The 20,228-nt window shown below is 39.2% G+C and overlaps 1 protein-coding gene across 8 annotated transcripts in view; it reads right to left on the reverse strand.

Annotated features, from left to right (window-relative positions):
- LOC108135856 (homeobox protein homothorax) overlaps nucleotides 1–20,228 on the reverse strand; it is a 103,626-nt gene that overhangs the window by 55,830 nt on the left and 27,568 nt on the right. For 6 of the 8 annotated variants that reach the window (XM_017256750.2, XM_041709745.1, XM_017256753.2 and 3 more), the window contains exon 6: nucleotides 19,921–20,106. In XM_017256750.2, the coding sequence (XP_017112239.1) occupies nucleotides 19,921–20,106 (186 nt within the window). Of the gene's footprint in view, nucleotides 1–6,545; nucleotides 6,582–17,213; nucleotides 18,140–19,920; nucleotides 20,107–20,228 lie in introns of those variants that run through there. The other 2 variants (XM_017256754.2, XM_017256756.2) reach the window with 2 other exon arrangements.

Raw genomic sequence — 20,228 nt, forward strand, 5'->3', positions numbered from 1 at the left:
GAGTAAATGTGTGTGCGAGGTATAATTTCAATCAAATGGCAAGTTAATTACACACAATTACTGTGCACACACAGACAGACAAAAGGGCTGGCATTGTTAAAGTTTGCTTGAAGTTTAGCAACATTTAAGGTATTAAGGTTTTAGCAGGAAATTTCACTGTGCCTTCCCAAGTTAAAAATTAAAAAAAACTCTACAGTAATCAGCACTTAAGTCATCGACTATCAGTGTTTTAATTAAACACCAATAATTACACACATTTAAGACCGCTATCATATCTAAAGAATTCGAATAGACATCAGCAGACAACGGGAATTTAATTTTCCAGTTAAATTCCATTTTAATTTCATGTCGAAACACTTGACATAATTAAAGTAAACCAAAGAAATAAGTCATCTTCATAGATACAAAAGGGGACATTACTCATACGCCACGGTGCAGCTCCCTTGTGACCATTATCTAACCAAAATCTTGGCTTCCTATGCTCCGCTATCAGCAGCCAACACAGCAGTGAAACCTAGAATAACAATAAGGCCTGAGCGAATGAACGCCCAAAGTACTGGTCTGTGATTAAATATTTATAGGCTGATAACAGCCAAATTGAAGTAGGCAGCGTAACAGAACAAAATTTGGAAATCTTGTGCAAACAATGAAATTAGTATTTTGATAATAAAAATTCAGAAGCTACCTGAAAACTGCTCCAGAATCAAGCAAACACGAAGAAGTCAAGAATAAGTAAGGTAAAATAATAAATAGATAAGGCCAGCGGTGGCGCGCAATTGTGACTCTATCAAACTTATCATTTGTTTGCCTTTGTTATTATGTTACACAAACAGAGAAAACAGTGGAAACGTTGAGACTGCAGGCCCGAAAATAAACAGGGAAAAACACATCCAAATACACATTTACATTCAAATGCAGGGATCGGGGAGGAAAGACCCGGCGGAAATGGAGCAAATGGAGCTGCACGCGATTTTGCATTTCGCACAGATCGGGTTTATCTGCTCCACAAATCTCGCAGCTATCAATTTGAACTTTTCGCTCACACAGCCCGAGATTAACCAGTCGGAGAAAGAGAGATGGGGATGGGGTTCCAGAACTTTGGACTCTAGTTTGTAGATTTTTGCCCCGTTTTAGTCGTGTTTTTTTTTTTTTGCCTCTTTTAATTTGCACTTGAGTGCATTTCTCGCTGCGGCTGCCATGCAAATAAGATAATTATTCAAATGGCATGTTTCACACAATTCCAACACAAATTCCTGGGGATGAAACGGGGGAAATCACGAAAGGCAATGGAATCATTTTCTTGCCGGCAAAAGATATCAAGATAGCAACATGCAAATGCTGCAATGATCGCGAGAAATAGATTTGCATAAGAGACTTGCAGACTGGCTTGCATGTGAGAACATTAATCGTGTAATTAATTTGATGCATGTGTATGCAAAGTAATTTCATGTAAACTGTCACGCCCCCCTTTCCCGCTTTTCCCCGATTTTGTTGTTGTTTTTATTGTTTTTGTTGTTGCCCCCCTTTTTGTGGCGTGCTAAAAAGTCTCCCGGGACAGACGAATATCCAGCGGAAAGACAACGACAACGACACCGGGACCAAAAACCAAAAACCAAAAACCAAAAACCCAAGACCCCAGACAGTGTCAAATAGATTCCGCTGGCCGATAGAGACGACAACCTGGCCCAGAGATTAGCCAAGACATGGGACCGGGCCAGCCAGGATCCCGATCCCAAATCGGACACTTCGTGAACGTTTCCCTGTCAGCGGCTAACGCAAATCCCCCGACAGAAAGCGCATTTCCAAACTCCGAGCCCCGAGCCCCGACCCCCGAAAACAAACATTTTCATTTCGCAAGCGAGAGATTTCATAGATTGCAATTGGCAAGACCGACGAAGGTGTTGGCCTGGGCCAACTTATCGCCGGCTTGTTCCTTTCGGCCCGGCCCAGCCCGGTCCGGCCCGACCGATAAGCTGACAGCTGAAATTAGCCGGACTAGAGGAAACATGCCCAGAGACGAGGCATTACAAGGATTTGTCGCTGTCTGGCGAGTCATGCCTCAAAAAATGTGGCGGTGGGGCGGCCGAAAATGCCGAGTCACTCCACCGGGCAGCATAATACGAAATTCATACAGTATTATTGATATGAACACACTGATAAATGGCCCAGAGTGACTCAAATGTAGATCAAAGATTCGCGCGAGCTACGCATTCCAAATAAACTCCCCCATTCCCTTTTTGCCCCTTTAGTAGGATAGAAGTGCACTGAGAAAAGGTATTTTTAAAATGAATGTTCTGTATAATGAAATAGGTAATTGGTTATTAACCTTCTCAGCACATTTTTATGCTAATTGCTGAATCTCTTTTCATTAACACCTTCAGATAAATACTTCTATATTGCTTATATTAATCAATTTATCAAAACGATAATTTCTAAAAAAAAATAGCTTTAAAGTTTAAGATAATATTGGTAAGGTGATGCATTTCATCTAGTCTATTTCTTCCATTTTAGTGTCAGTATTTAATTCACCAAACGCATTTTGTCTGAGTGTTCTAAAATCCCCATCTGAATGCGATCCAAACACTCTTGTTTTGAATTTTAGCCCCGTCATCTTTGCCGCGAACTTCAGCACGGCGCTTTTGAGTTCTCCGTATTATTTCATTCTTTTTTCCCCCGCTTGAGATAGTCGTTTGAATAGAGGGGCGGTCGACTCTTTAAAAGCCTGGCCAAAAGTGTCGCATCATGGCCAGTGCGAGCAGCAGACTGGAAGACGACGTCGCCATGGCCATGACGAGGCACAAGTTCCGCCCCTCGACTCCCAGTCACATTCCCATTTCATTCCCAATCCCATTCCCATCCCCATTCCCCACTCCCAGCACTTCCCCCGAAAAGCCTCTTCAGAAAAAGAGTACTTAAGGTTGAATCATGCCGGCCACTGCCAAATCAATTAGACCTGGTCGTGAGCCTCACTTTTTGGCCATTACTCGCCGTTTGTCAGCCCCACAGAGGGCCATAAAAATTAGAAAATTTGATTATTGCAACACGAAACGCTGCCCGAGATTCACTTTAGTCGGGAAGTGGTGTTTTTTTGGAGGATTGGTTGTATGGTAGGCAGGAAGGAGTACGTCCCACTGGGCCGGGCCATTTGCATATTATCATGGTTGGGCAAAAGATGCTCTAACAAAAATTTCATTACCCAAACTGCCGGAAAAGCGCAGTCCAACGGTAGCGATGAGTTTAAATGAGTTTATTACATCTTTTGGCGCCCTTTACAGCATTTAGCCGGGTATGTTAAGGGAAAAAGTTTTTCAGACCGAGAAAAGGGGTGTGCGATAATGAAATTTCCATAGATTTGCATAAAGCGAGAGCTCCAAGCGACTCGAGTCAGTCAGCAGAATCAGCAGTCAGCAGTCGGAGATGCCCTAAATTAGATAATGTCTAAATTGGATTTAAAACACGCATTTTGCGGGTTTCCAACGGCAGCAGCAGCACCAGCACCGGCACCAACACCCATTGAAGACCCATCGAGACAACATCAAAATATCATTAGAAGGCTGTGCTTTTTTACGTTGGGTGGCTTGTTGGCTTGTTGGTTTGTTGGCTTGTTTCTGGTGTCTGGGCATTTGAAGGGTTGCTGGGCTCTGATTTGTATGCAAATGTTTTGGCTTTGGCTGGCTGGCATGAAATTTGATTTCCCATTTGGTGGAAAACAGGTGCCAGACGTTCTCTCTTTTGCTCTGCCAGTAAGCCGATTATAAAACGTAATTAAATTACGCTGGAAAATCATTTGGCCCTGTTATAGAAGCAGAAAATGTATGTGACATACAATAATGAGTGTGAAATTTAAAAGTTATCAGAGAAATGTAAAAAGTTTACTTTTGTATTAAAAAAGAAAAGCTTCTAAAACGTTTCAAAATTTAAAATATATCCTAATTGAATAGAGGTCATTGATTATAAACATATAAATTTTGTATATTAGTAGATGACTCTTGAGAGAGCAAACTATCAAGTTAATAAATAGAAACTCTAAAATTGAAGTGTATATATAATGCATTTAAAATTTTGTTTAATTTTCTGCCACTTCCTTAGTCTTTAACTGCCAAGTTAGTTAGGCGACATTATTTTGGTTCTGGTTGTTTTATTTTGCTGAACTCTGAAGCAAGTTAATAAATCTTGGTGCTGCCCACATTGTCATTACGTCATTTGCATGCACATATACGCACGTCACTGGGGCAGCCATTACACAAAAAAAACCAGAACAACACACTAATGTACACTTGGACAAGTTCATAAACTTACGTTTCATTCTGCCCCAAAGGCCTGGCCGTGTTGTTATTGCCTTTGTTTTGAGTGTGGAGATTGCGTGGCATTTTTCGCATATTTCTGTTGCACATTTCGTGCAAAACTTAATTATATTAACTGAGTTATTTGCGGCATTTGGCGCGCTCTGCGACTCCAACTTGGCCCTCGAGAGTGGCTTATATGTGTGCATGTACACTCTGCAGGTGTTGTTGAACGACAAAAATTATGACAACTTAACTTGACTAACTGGTGTGGCTGTGCAACAGAGAGGCAGCTAGTTGTTCGCACCTAAATGGCCAGAATGACGGGCCAAGACGGACGGACGTCGGGCAATCAACAACATAATTAAAGACAACAAATGCCCATGTCTCCGGATCTTTCCTTTATTTTTCCTTTTTTTGTTTTTATTCCACCAGCGATCCTCGAGACGTTGACTTTGGTATGCAACGAGTTGCAATTAAAAATCAATAAAATGCGTGATTTTTGCAATTTCTGCGCTTGCCATTGCAATTTGTAATTGCCATAATTAAAATGTTGGCCAGACCGAAGACACCGACCCCCTTTCTCTTAATCAAATTTTCACCTACCAAAACGAGATGGCAACTGGCAGGAGTCAGATGGCAATGAGATGCAATTAAATGCGTTTTCAAACAATTTCACTTCGGAACGTCGCGACGGACAGTCTGATTTTGGGAAGCGAGGGTTGTGTGCGGTGCGGAAACCACCCTGAAACCCTGACAAAATCAGGCAATCAATCACAGGACCGCCGCATAACTCACCCTCGTCCGGACTTTTCGGTTAGGGGGCGCAACAAATCGGATTAACTCCGCCAGACTGTACCGAAATCCACGCAGGCGCATTTCAAGGATGCCCAGGATGAGTGCGTTCTGAGCTCTGATTCCTCGACTCTATATCTATAGCGTTCTCTTTCCCGCACCCGATGACTTCTATACCATGGTACCATACTTAGCAGGGGGTAGCTGGCACATAACAATTAACTTTTTTGTTGAGGTTTTTTCCCTGTTCTTCGGGGCGTGTCGGCCATCCCTAAAAACTAGATTCTCAAAAAACGAGCAATCAACTGAAAGATCCGAATCTCGGTTCCAGCTGCGTTTGTTGATCGTTAACCAACACTGGGCAAATCAGGGGAAAAAAATGACGAGAGATCGCATGGTCGTCGTGTCAGTTGGCTGTCAAAATAATCATTATCGATGGTCCACCGCCGATAAGGAAGAAATCACGATGCGAGGATCACTGTGGGCTGGCGATTGCCGGACCGAGATTGAGGTGGCAAAGGTTGCCAGACGGAGATTTGACTTTGGACGGGTTCTAACTAACCCTGCCCTTACAGAAAAAACGGTAATCTTAGATGACTTGAGTTGTGGTAACTTGAAACAATGGGGAAAATTATGTTCAAATATTAATTCCTTAATTGGGTTACTTTTTTTTTCGAAATGGAAAATAGCTAAGCTTATGTAAGATTTTATTTTGTAAAGGATTTTTTCATGTGGACAATAGAACTTACTGTGTTTGCCCATAGTTGCCAAATATTTATTAACAGAATATATGAAAATTCTTAAAGTCTATTCTCATTTTAGTTTATATGCGGGTTTTTTTCGGGCATTTTAAAATATTTTGGTAAATCGATATTTTAATGATGACATTGTTTGGCGATTATATGATAATTCTTCTTTCATTTCTTCATTTCCAAACAAAATGATTATCAATATTAAGGTGATCTTTACTAGTTCTTTAGTCGATTTAAGAATATTTTTTTTGTCTAGTGTAAGTGAGTTTTTCTATTGCCCCTCTCTAGCTCACTCGTTCTGCCCACAGTCAATTGAAATTCTACGCATTCCAACAAACAACAAACTAATGCAGGCACACAGATACAAATTCACAGCCACATGCAGAGGGACAGGCAAACATACAGACAGTTGCATATATAGAATTCTCAATTGCTTTCGCATCATTACGTCTGCGAACAATTTATTTTTATAAAAGCGAAGCGACCGCCGCCAGTCCGAAGTTGGCGTCATCATCATCACCACACCAACCGTCCGTCGTTTTCCCTGCATTTTCCCAGTGCTGCATTTTCCCGCTCCTCAGCGAAAAATACACGTTCAAAAGTGCAGGGGAAAATTGAAGGAAAATACTGAGGCATGAAAGCGGCGTAAAGAAATCAAATAAATTTTATTGTATAAAGCAGCAACAAGCCCAAGCAAAACAATCATTGAGCCTGCTAGGCTGTAAATAGTTTACAGTTCTCTCCGCGGCCGCTGCGGTTGCTCACACTTTTCCTTTGCCCGCTGCAATCGATCGCGAAATTTCCCCCACTTTTCCGCGCTCTTTGGTTTTTCATTCCCTTTTTTCTTTTCTTTTCTTTCAATTTTTTTTTTTGTATTGTAAACAATTCTGTTGGCGGCTGGCGGCCACATCATCATCATCATCATCGGCCAGGCGGCCTAGCTAAATGGGTGTTGAGTGCAAAGTGTTTGTATTGCCACAGATTGCCCGCCATATCCCCGATATATCCCCGCGATATCGCCATACCGCCATATAGCCCCATCGATCCCCACACTTAGGCGAATGCAATATGGCGCGGTTGCCCCGATCTCGATCTCGATCTCTATCCCGATTCTACATCGGCATCGGCATCTGAATCCGTATCGGAATCTCTGCCCCGACCGTGTTAAATGCTCGATCATTTTCATGTGCATGCTTCTCTCATTCAGGGATTTGTCTCCTCAATTTGGCGACCAGTGGTATTTAGTGGTATTTAGTTGCATTGCTGTTTGTTTTTAAATTTATGTTAAATTTATTTTAGGTATTGCTCTTTATTGTTTTCACATTATTTTTATTTAGTTTTTAACTTCTTTCCAAATTATTATTATTATTTTTAATAAGATGAATTTGAACTTTAAAATTTTTCAGTTTATAATGGACAATTTTAATAGGATATTATTATTTTGGCATTGCCTTGCATCCATATTATTTTGCAAATCGTTTTCTTTGTTACTCGATTTCAATCAGACTTTTGTCATTCCCTATTTATTATTTTTATATTCATTAACCGGTGGCTCACTTGGTTCCTAATTTATTTTTTGCCCACTTATTTTCTGTTTAATTATTGCTTAAATTATATTTTTTTCAGATATGTTTCTTTTTTTGTTATGTTTTCTTTGAATTTTTGTGAGTTTGTTCAATGCAAACTTTTGTTCGGTTTGCGTTCAGTTCCTTACTTTATTATTATTATTTTTCGATTCTTTTCGGGTCGCAGCGGGAGATGCATCTTTTGTGCTGTTGCTGCTGCTTCTTGATCGCTTTGTGTGTCTTTTTAATTTTATGTCTGGCCTTGTGCTTTGCAGGGGTGGGGGAAGCGGAGTTTTTGGAGCTGACACTAAAAATACAATTTTAAAATACGAAAAATTCGAAATCGAAGTGAAGCCAGAAAGAAATCATACAAAGGCCATGGCCAAAAGCCAGAAAAAAGCGACTCTCTGCTCTTTTTGAGATTTTTCATAATTTTTGCGCTGACCACAAAAAGGCTGCAACAACACAGCAACGACCACCATGTTAACGACTTTGGGCTCAGACTCCGTCATAATCATCATCATCATCATCATCTCGGTTGGGCTGGGCACCCCTCTCCAACCCTCCCTACATTGTCAGCCGGATCGTTTCCTTAACTTAACGTAAAAGTTTCATTTTCGTTGCCTCCGCAGTGATACCGAAAGGCAGGAACCGAAATGAGACTTTGTCCAGAAAGCGAACCTCGAGAAGCTGCAACAAATGAGTTTCTTTTCCTTTTCATTTTTTTGTTTTTTCCCTGTTTTTTTTTATGTTGTACTTTTTGCTGCACCCCTCTGATGATTTTTGAATTGATTTGTGTTGTTAAATATTAAATTCTTATAAGTCATTTGCACTCGGCTCGGGTCTGGGGCCCGGAGCTCTCAGGCATGGAAGCTTTGTGTGGCTCCGAAATGACAGACAAGACGGTTTGGTCCGGTCCGTTCCGTTCCATTCCCCCTTTTCCGCCCCCGATGTCCCCCCAAATATATCATTTACACTCGGCCAACTCAGCGAGCTGGCAATTGGAAACGGAATCGAATTCGAAGCCAAGAGCCACGGACCCGACTCAGTCAGACATTCAGTCAGTTCACAGCGGTCGGTCGGCCAAAAATGGCAACGGGGCAGCATCTCAGATATACGATTTTTGGGGAGGGGCCGCTAGCTGGGGAGCCTGCTGGCTCAAACAGAAATTATATTTTCAAGGTGTTCTCTTGCACATTGCTGGGTGCCTTAATTTTCTTGTATTTTTATAATTTTAATTAACATTGCTGGGGCGCTTAAAGATTGCAATTCGATTTTAACACAATCGGAACGTGAAATACAGTCATGCCTCTTTAAAGGCATCTCTTATTAAATTAAATATTTATTATTGAAAGCTAGGATCTTTTTAAATACTTAAACTTAATTAATTATATTTTAAACATTTTTTTTTGCGATTTTAACGAAGATTATTTGTTAAGATTCTTCACATTAATCATTATCACGGAAATCAATACGGCTTTCAAAAACAGTTTACATTTTGTTATGATTACACAATTAGAGATTATTTAATTTTGAAAAAAGTTAGGAAAGCAAGCAAAGCAACTTTTTGACTCTACTGTCTCTGATTTTTTGTTGTATGGTGCTGGAGTTTTATTTCCATTTGATGGCATTTTATTAATATTTCTCGAAGCGGGGAGACAGACTTTCTTTGGCGGGAAAAGGAAAGAGGAGTTGGGGCCTCAAAAACATTCAATAAACACTCACGCAGTGCACAAAATGGACTTTAAACAAGTGCCACATGAAGTCTGGAAATTTATATGGAGAGCTTTAAGTAAGTCTCCAGCTGCCGTTGTTGCTGCCGTCTGCTGCTGTCTCCTTCTTTCTTCTGCAGCCTGCTTCTTTCTTCTGGTTCCTCGGCAGCTCGTTTCGGTTGCATTCATTACAAGCGAGCCAAAGGTTAACATGCAACGAACGAACGGCAAGCAGCAATACAGCAACACAGCAACAGCAACAACAACAGCAACAACAACAGCAACAACATAGCAGCAGCAACATCAACAACACAACAGCAACAACTGCTAAAAAGCTTAAATTTCACAACACGCTTCGAGAGACAGACAAACACACAGCATCAACGTTCGTCGTCGTCGTCTCTCAACTTTTGCGTTTGAGCATTTAAGTGCCAATTAATAACAATTTTTATGAACCGAAGAAATAGTTGACAACACGGCATGGCTTCTCTTCACTTCTCGTCTCTGCGATGAGAGTTGCATGCAACAAGCAACATGCAACATCAGCGTCTGGCCAGTCAAACCTCATTTGAAAACACATAATATTGTACACTTTATGAACAATTATTATATAAGTTTTATTAGCAACGCGTCCGCGTGAGATGAAGAAGCAGGCGAGAAGAAGAAGGAAGCAGAACTAAGCTAGACTCTTTAATTAATTTGTGATTTTTCTGCATCAGAAGCTGAAGTTGCTGGCACAGCAGCAACGTCTAAGCTGGCAGCAACTTAGGAGACGATCGCTGGGGTAAAAGCAACACTAGAATCATAAGCTGCAACATTAGCCTCTTTTACAGCAGCAACATCTAAGCTACCAGAATTATTAAAGATGACGGCAACATCAGCTGCAATATGAACAAGTTTTTATTGAACTGGCATCAACAAGCAAATTCAAGAAAATTGTAGGAACTGGATAAACTATGATCAAATTATTATCTGTGAGTCAAATACTATTACAAGTATTAACACTGGGAGTGTTATAAATTATATATTAAATTAAAAGCCACTATGACTGCAACTTACATAAAATAAATACTATTTATGTAGATTTTTCTCCATCTTATGATAACAAGATCCAAAATATAAATATAAAATGCAATAAATAACTACCAAATTATGGTTTACAACCTAAAAATCTTCAAGTAAGAAATAATAATACAAAAAAAGAAATAGAAGGCTGAGAAACCCACCCGACTTGTACATTGCATTAGAGGCCATTTATGCCGGCTTATTGACAGGACCAAAAGTCCGCGAAGGAAACCCAATAAGCATACGAAAGCAGAGCGAGGCAGGCTGACTTTGAAACATTTGGCGACATTAATATGATTTAATGCGTTAATTAGCGCCCGGCGAACAGCAGCAGCAACAACACATTGCAGAGGGTGCGAAATCAGCAACTTGAGAGCAACTGACGCAAAGTGTTTCTCGCGTTTTCCTCCCGCAAAAGTATGCTATGCGCCGGCAGCCCTGTTTTGAGAATTCCCCAAATCCCCGAAGCGGATTAGTGAGAGCAGAGGCATCCAAATGTAAGGCAGGGGAGCAGCGGGAAACGCGGGAAAAGCTGGTGTCTGACTGGTAAAGTCGGGGAGTGAATTCTGCGCCCCGTGTGCATTGCGTAATTGACGTCAATTTTGTTTTCGCACCGCGCTTACCAATGAAAGCAACAGCCAACAAGGAAGAACAACAACAACAACAACAACAACAAAACACACCTAAGAGGGTTTCGAGTGGGTGGTTTTCCCTTCAGCCGACCGGGGGAAACCCAATACCCGACCGAGAAAATAATTTGCCAAAATATAGAAATTGTGTCGCCGTGCAGAAATATGCAGAGATATTGAAAACTTGAGGCCGGGCCAATAAACAGGAGCTACGACAATTTCCATGGGGGTGGCATCATATTTCATTTATTAGCAGCGAGCGTGGCAGGCATTTTTATTTATGCCCCATAATGCCGGGCATATGTGGCCCAAATGGGAATTGCCTTGGCGGATAAGCAGCCAGGCACTCAGCAAACGCGGAGAAATGCAGAGAAAAACTTACAGAGAGTTGGAGAAAGGGGGAGAGAATTCTCAATGCTGAGTGCTTGGCAAGTAAAAGTAGCTTAAAGATTTATGCGGCATTTGTTCCATTGAAATTTCTGTTAAGCTGCACTTAGCAGCTCTGCAAACTTTTTGGTTAATTAAAAGTTGAAGCTCAGAAAATATTGGAGTTTTACAAAGAGTTTAATTTGGGAGGTGAAGTTGAGAGAGACTTTATTTTTCTTAAGTGCACTATGGTGAAGCTTATATTGATAAACAAATATACAATTTTGCGTTTGCTTTGCCACACTTTGTTAAAAATTGTTCAGAAGGAGGTCTTTATACAAAAAGAATACCCAAAATAGGCCAAGGCAAAAAATAAATAAAGGAGTAGGGTTCCCTGGCACGTGCGCTATTATATATGCAATAAATTATTTTCGGCTAGTTTCTGCTTTCCCCTGGCCACTGCGGAATTTGCTAAGCTGCCTGCAAATTATAGAAAATCCCCCCAAAGACGCCGAGATGTGGGGATAAGGAAAAAGCCAATGTAAGCAATAAGCAGGAACACCATTATCTAATGCTCGGCGCGCCATTCAGGCATGAAGCCGCCCCCATTCCCAGGATTTCCTCGTGGAAAACTTCTTAGGCCCGAAAATAGTGCGCAGGAAATAAAGCACAAAAAGGCAATAAAAATCGTTGCCCCCGCAAACAACTTTGGACCGACTATTTTGTAGATGCTAGCCGCACAGCTTCCGGGCCAATAGAAATGCCAACACAATAACAAAAGCCGGGAGCCACCCTTCCAAATAAGCCAAAAGTCCAAGACTGGGCCTAATGGCCAAGACAAACAGACAGTAAGACAGTCAGACAGACATACAGACGGGGAAATGGAGATAGAAACGGAGACGTCGCCAGCAGCGGGTTTAAGTGCAAGTGATTTATGTCCTCGGAGATGTGGGCGAAAATCATTGGACTGAGTCAGAGCCAGAAATTAGTCGAAAAGACTCGGGCCAAAGCCAGAGCCGAATTGCAATTTGTGGCCCAAAAATCAATCAAAAGTTCAATGACAAATATATCTGTTGAAAATGCATCAAATATTCCCTACCAACACGGAGAAAAAATAGTATATCACTCGATTTGGATTGATTAAAATACGAAAAATAAATGTAAATTCACAAACAGATATGGTCTAATTAATTATAGATAATTTAAAAATTTTCCACTGTTTCTAAATTTACAAAAAAATGTTTTCAAAAGAGTATTTGCCAATCAAATCAATTTCAAGACAATCATATTTATGTTAGCTTGAAGAAATCAAAATGATATTCAAACCAATAAATCATATTTTTGCACTGCGAAAAAGGAAATATTGGCGGAAAAAGGGTTCGAAGACTTGAGCCAAATTCAATTAGCAGCGGTCAGTGGCTACCCCTTTTGATGTTTGAATCATAGGAAATAGATGCCCTTTAAGCGGGATTCAATTACACTTTACAAGTGGTCAATACGGGCTAAGCGGACTTAAGGGCCCCCTTTTATATATTCTCTGTGGTCAGTTGCGTGTTGGTAATTGAAAAGCACTCAATGGGGTCAAAGGGATCAGGGTGAGGGGGCGATCCGATGATAGGATCAACTGCTGACTAATCGAGTTTAAAACAAGCGTAAATTGTCCTGGCCTTTCCTTTTGATATTCGAGTGGACTTCAGTGGCGTTATTTGCGGTGCCAAGTGCAGCGAGTACGCCGGGTAATTAATGGTAATTGTTCAGAGCTGAGCTGAGCTCCCACATAGGGCTTCCCTCAGGTGAGCATGGGAGAAAAAAATGAAAAACAAAATAAGCCCAGGGAGAGGTGCTGCATTTGCCTAATGACACAAAAGTAAACCGTCCAGCGGACTTTGTATAATTTCCTTCGCCTTTTCGTTAAGCTCTTAAACCGATTTGCAGCTTAGTTGAATGGCCACGGGATAGAGGAACTGTGCAAAAATATTTCACAAAGCCAAAAACGCAAAAAAACGAAACCGAAACTGTGTTCATTGGAAAAAATGCTTCAGTCCAAGACAAAGACTGTGTGTTTTTATTTTCTGGCTTGTCTTGTGGCATTTTTACGGCATAAATTTCCATTGAATTGATACTTTTTGGCCGGAACACCACCGCTCCTCCCTCCAATCATGGCAAAAGCACCAACAAAAAAAGGGTTGACACAATCAGGTAGAGTAGAGTATTTTCTCCTGTCGGCCGCCGTCCTTTGAAGGCAACACTTGAGCAGCAAAATTTCATTAAGATTTCAAAAATGTTTTTTGCCAAGCATCTACGATTTCCTGGAATTGAGACAAACAGTTAAAATGGAAATATTCTATAAAATATTTACGACTAGAAATTAACTTTGTGTGCAAAAGATTTCACTTGGATTTTTTGTTGTTGGTCATAAAATGAGATAGCCGTCAGTTTGGCATGTCTTTTCACGCCACGCAAAGATCGTTGTGACCCAAAAAGTATCGCATTCAACGCTTTCAGTCCGTGCAATTCCCCTGGCGAAACCAAATTCTGATCAAAAAATTGCTGTCGAAAGCTAACAAAAAAAAAGAGACCATCAGATCAGCCGCAGACGAAATCTTGTGGCAACTGCATTGAAACATTAGCAGTGATGACATTTTTGCGGTCACCCCCTGTTCACTCATCAAAAACTGTCTGTGGATCGTCTGCTCTTGTTGCCTTTGTTGGTTGAGAAATTCCTTCCAACGCGACACTTCATACATAATAACAAAAGATCGACGGATCACAAGGGCAAAAACGTCAAGCACGCACAGTTGTTGGGTTCGCTGGATACCCTGTAACTTTGAAGGTATATTTGCCAAGCACTGTACTTTAAGATTCCAGAGAAAACGACTTTCAAACTTTGTTGTACAACTTCCTATACAAAAATATAATCTGATTATAATTTCCCTTATTTGTCCTAATAAACTCATATAATACCCAGCACTTTTAAAATCTCCTAAAAAAAAAAACGATCAAGGTTTCTGTTTTTTCGGGGCTTTTGGGAAGCGGGCATTTGTAGGGCTTTCGTGGCCTGTTGGTTTATTAATTGTAGCCTTGGACTTGGCGATGGTCCGTCTTTGTTTCACAAATGAATGCACAAATTTCGGGACAAGTCGATTCTGCGGTTTCGTTTGTGGCACAAAACGCAGACAGTATGACGACGCTAAAAGCCGCAAGACTCAAAAACAAACAAAAAAGCACGTAAAAGTAAATTATAAAAAAGAAATCCTTTTGGCTAACTCGTATCTCGGCCCAAAAGTCTTGAGGTGAGAGAAGCGGCTAATGAGCCAATGCCAATGCCCAAATGTCTTGGATCCTGTGTTTTTCTCGTACTTTTTCATCTGACATTTTGTTTGGGTTGGTTGGGTCATCGATTTCAAAACCAGTTGAAGAGTTTGGAAAGGGAGTGGATTGACTTAATGTCTCTAAAATTATAGGTTACTTCGCGCAGCTTGGAAAATTGTGTGCGCGTTTGTTTTGGGGCGTTGCTCGAGAAATTAATACAAAATTCAAGCAGCACGAAAGAGCATTTTCTTCGGGGAAAATGCCATGGAATTGGTTTGACTTTGAAGAGCCAAGAAACACGCCCCGGGCAATCACGCAAAATGCCAAATTACATGTAGCCACCATTAAGCGAACGAACTCATCTAACACGCACCAAAAAGAGAAAATAAAGCCGCTCGAAAAAAGAGTCATTTAAGGTGTTTTACACACGTTCTTTCCCCTCGTGGCAGCTGCCTGGATCCGATCGGGTTCACTGCTCGAATTTCAGAGATCTGGCGCACTTATCCAGTGATCCCCGAGTTTCTGACACTCGAGAGGAGGGAGCACCCCCAATTCTGGATCGAAATCCTCCCTCTGCACTTTAAGCGGCTTACACGTGCCGCCGGTTTTTGCCTTTCAGCTGGGGTAATACGAGACGAACTCCTCTCAATTTACACCCCCAGTTAATGGAACAGGAGCCAGAATTATGTTCACTTTCCAGTTCCTGAACAGGGTAAAAATATCTGACAAGTTGGTCAGCATATCATAACAAAGGAGTTATTGTTTCAAAAATAGTTTTAAAATATTGTAATTGAATGTGAATAAATTATTTAAGATTTTATATTTAAGATATAAATAGTCATTGAAGCATTTTCAAAATTGAGTTAATAAAAGTAGATAGCTTATGCAAATATCCTAATCTGCGTTGAAAGTCACAAAATCTTAACTATTTTAAGCACATGTTTAAAATAATTGTCAGGCCCATTCCAAGCAAATGATTAATACTCTCTTAAGGTGATTTCAAAAATCGAAAATTCCGTTCCGATTTTCCTGAAAACCTAAAGAAAATTATACCATTGCTTAGAAAGATCACGTAGGTAAGGAAGACGTTTCCAAACACGGCTGAAAAGTAGAAAAAGATCCCTAAGCGATACAATTTAAAGTTCTTAACTTTAATCTGACGCCCAATTGTTGATCTAAAAATTTCAGCTGAAAATTGGAAAGTTTCCCATGCTTCATTTTAAGGTCATCCATCTTTGGTTTAATCTGCATAAAATCCATTGGTGATGATGTTCAGTCGTGTCGTACCAGTTCCATTCTGCTTGATGTTTTAGAATCCGTATTTGCTTAAAAACTAAGGTAGTCAGAAAAAAATCAATTTCAGTTTGTTTTATACTTTTCAAATATATTTTGGTTTTTTGTTGTTTTGTTTCTTCGTTTGTTTCATATATTTATTGGCTAACTCTTTAAACTTTACTCTGTAGTTCTTTTTTGTTTTTACTTAATCCTTCTCTGTTTTTGTTTTTCCTTGTTTTAATTATATTATTAGTATACATATAAATAATTAAAAATATTACATTAAAATGTATTCGTATATCGTATAGAAGTTGCTGTTTTTTTTGTTGTTGGATTTATATTTTACTTTTCTTTCTTCTCTTAATTTTTGATTGCGTTTTCTCTCCATCATTTCTTATAACATTTACTTTCATTTTACAATTTTGCTAAAAACTAAATAAAATGTTTTGTTTGTAAAAACAATAATAATAATAATTATTAAAAAATGTATGCTCAAATTATTGTTAATTTATTTATTTGTTTTATATTTTAAAAATAGTAAAAAGCAAAAAAGCGCCTTCTTTCGATTTTTAAAACACATTACGTATATATTTTGCATCATTTTTTAATTTTAGGGTTTTTATTATTATTTTTACTTGTGTTATATTTTTATAAAATATCACCTAAAGCAATTACGTATTTCAGTTTCAGTATTTTGTGTTTGTATTTTAAGTATATTTTTACAATGCAACAATAAAAAATGTTTTCTTCATTTTTTTCAATTTTTGTAGTTTTTTTGTTAGCAAAACATTTGATACAAAAATCATTAAAGAATAATATGTAACGAAAATGCAAAAAGCTCACACAAAAATCATAGGAAACAATGTATTTATCTTCCTAGTTTCTCTCCTTTTTTGCAACTAAAAAGCGGCGAATTATGCTAATAGAAAAATTATTACATAATTACAGCAATTTTTCAAGTTTAATTTTAGTTTCTTACATATAAGTTTTTTATTTTTTTTCTGGGTTTGAGACAAAGTACAACAACTATTTTATTTTTTTTTGTTTGCAAATTGTTTTTTATAATTTTGCAAGAAAGTTTTTATTTTGTAGTTTTGAAAAAATAGTACAAAAGCTTTTCACGTTGTTGTTGTTGTTTAGTTAGTTGGCTATAATAAACCGCTGGGAATCGGTTCGACTATAGTCTAAGTATACAAATGACTGCCCATATAGCTGAAGAGCTGCGACCGACTGTTCGCAGTTCGATTTAAGTACATTTTTTGTAGTTTTGTTGGTTTAGTAGTCTACAACTCAAAATAGTAGTAGAAATTAGCAGTAGAAAGTGTTTTGTTGGTTGGTTTTGGTAGCTAGAAGAAGGATTTGCTGCTAACGTTTTTCGTATCTTTGAGTTTCGATTGCAAGTATAGTTTACGCCTAGCATACATCTCCTAAGTTGGGGCATTTTTGGGGAGTTTTGGGGCCTGACTAAGAACTATATAACGTACGCTATAGTATACAATTGGGGAAGGGGAGCGAGGGGTCTCTAAGTTGCTCGACTGCTCTCTAATTCAATTAAATTACATTAGCTTTCTCTCCTTTTATATTTATTTAATAATAATAGTATCGCGTAGTTTTCGATTTGCTTTAGTAAATGCTTAAAGTTTGTTTAGTTTGTTTTAGTTGATGCTGTTGATTTACGTATATCATTGTTCTTGAAAGATTATCGGCTCATTTAAAATGTCGTTCGTATAGGCGCATTACAATCCTCAATTAATTAAATTAACTTTAAGTTTTTTTTTCGTTTTTGTTTTTATTTAATAAACAATAAAGTTTTATTCGTATACTTTGCATTTGAACTCAGGTTGGGGTTTCTTTTCTGGTATCTCTTTTTACGTATATGCGTTGCATGATGAGAGTTGAACAAAAAAGATTAACGAAAATATGTTAATATTTTCATTTAGTTTTTATTTTACGTATTTTTATTATTTGGCAAGTTCACTTCGGTGTTGTAAAGCACGCGAAGGGAAAAGGACGTTTTGTTTTTGAAAAATCGTATACACGTTTGCTAAAGTGAAAATTTCCCGAAAACATATAGAACGAAAAATTTGAAAACTAAGCATAGAAAATATGTTTAGAAGTTTCTAGGAATTAACTATACTTTTAGCGTTTGTTTCTCTCTTTCACTTGCCAGTGAACTTCCTTAAGCGCAGCCTAGACTTGATTTTAGTTACAAACTACATGGCTAAGCGTTATTTCTATTTTAGATAGGTTTTTCAGTTTATTTATAGACAACTGGGGGGGGAACTCGAAGGAATAAAAAGTCGGGCGGGACTAGAAGTCCGCCTCGTGTTTGATGCGATAGCTGGCATAGGTCTCCTCCAGCGGTGAAAAGTCTTGGGTGCTGGGCTGTGATCATTTTCCAAGTAATTGGCACAGATTTACGTAAGGTTTTTCGTAAGATAGATAGAGAGAGATTTTAAAAATGTGGGGTATACTCTGTGTCTGGTATTTATCTGTTTTTTTTTGTAATTTTTTGTGGGCTATGTCAGTGTCTGCTTGTTGTTGTTGTTGTTGAGAGAGGAAGGACGGGGATGTCAAGTATTTACAAGTTTATAAACTCAAAAAACCGATAAGCGGACTTATCGATCCCACTGTCTAACTGACTGTACCCAAAGAAATCGGGGTAGAAAAGTTAGAGCCAGCTCTCGTATATCATATTATATCAGTATACATATATAATATATGCGTATTTGTGGGTATTTATATATAGTTTCTATATAGAACTCTATATAGAGTTATGTGCATATGTAAAATTGTTAAAAATTGGTTAGTTTTGGGGTTAGTAAACTTTCTCATAATTCGTTACTTCAATTCTTGTTGGTTGGTTTTTTTTTGGGTGTTCAGTGTGGGTTAAGTAAAGAAAAATAATCAAAAATAGTTGGTTAATGGTGTGTGTGAGTGTTGGGTTTTTTGTTAATAATAATTAATAATATATTGGCGAGCTATATGGGCCTCTTGCAAAAACGAAGTTCTGTAACATTGTTCATTGTTGTAATTTAGTTCTCAATTACTTTATGCTTTTCTTATCTGGCTTTTGTTTCTTTAGTTGTTGGTACTTTTTACAAATTAAGCGAAATTGTTTGTTGCTCTAATTATTGTTGCTCAGTTGCTTTTGTTCATTTTTTGTTTGTCTGTTTATCTTTATCATTTACAATCTGCTTGAGATATATAAAGTGATGCTTTGTGTTTATGTGTTTCTGTTTTGAGAGGGAGTGAGATGAACTGGGAAAGCGCGTGTGGCAGGCAAAAGTGAACTCACTTCGGCCCGGCCCGCGGCTGTCCTCAGTGTTTTGGAACTTAAATTTATGGCATTTACTGTACACAGAGGAGAGCAAACAAATTCTGGCCGTGGCAGCGGTAGCAACATTAATGGGTATCCGTGAGATACATTCGTAATTCGTTCGTTCGGCTCGGTTCTGGTCATATCGTTCGTGGTCGGTTCGTTGTCTTTCGGTTCGGATTTGTGGCCGAAGCCTCTTGGAAGCTCGTTTGTCGCTGGAGTACGTCACTCATGTCGGTTACTGTCCTCGGTTCGATTGCTGCTGGCCGCCGATGTTGCTGCCTTGCTGCAACTGTTGCCGCCGTCGCATGTTGCATGTTGCTGCCGTAGATATTGTTGCTGCTGCTGCTCCGGCTAGGAAATTCCTCTGCTCTCCATTTCGCTCGATTTTTGTTTTGTATCTGTTTTTCAATTTAAAATATTTTTGTGGCTTTTTTTCGTATTTCTTCGCTTTCTGATTCTGACTAATTTACAATGTGTGTGTGGGTGTTTTGTGTGTGTTCATAATGACGTACAACTTCTTCTGCGTTCGGATTTGGATTTGAATTCATCAATATTAATATTATGTTTGTTCGCACAAAGTGAATTAATTTTACTTAATTGCTTATACAGTGTGCAGCAACATTCTTTTCTTTATTTTTTTGTGGTTATCGCTCGGTTATTCGCTCGATTGGCATATCGTATTGATTGATCGCAATTATTATTATTGATTCATTTAATCCCAGGGCATTGTGAGCACCCGCTTCGTTTTTGCAAGAAGGTCGTTATCGTACTACGAACATGGGTGCACCACCGCATTGTAGCTCGCCAATATAGGACCATGTGCTCCCGCGAAGGGGGTACTCACAACGTCTGGTGTACTAGCTCCATCGGTGTGCGATGTGGAGTCGGCATTGCTGCGCCCTTCTCCGTTCGCCGATCCCAACTCCGGTGGTTTGGTGGTGTCCCGTTCGTCGATCACTAAATCTATTGGCATTTTACCCTTTAAACACGATATATACCGATGACAGAAGTTATCGCATAATTCGTGTACCTGCAACGAGACAACCCCGCGGACAAGGCAGAGAAGGTGGTAGAAGAGAGAGAGAGAGAAGAGATCATCAGTTTTGAGTCGGTATTCGGGGGTACGATTTCATCAGGGGCGGGGTGGATGCA

This window comes from Drosophila elegans, unplaced genomic scaffold, assembly GCF_018152505.1.
Source record: "Drosophila elegans isolate 14027-0461.03 unplaced genomic scaffold, ASM1815250v1 contig_476, whole genome shotgun sequence".
Taxonomy (NCBI): Eukaryota; Metazoa; Arthropoda; class Insecta; order Diptera; family Drosophilidae; genus Drosophila; species Drosophila elegans.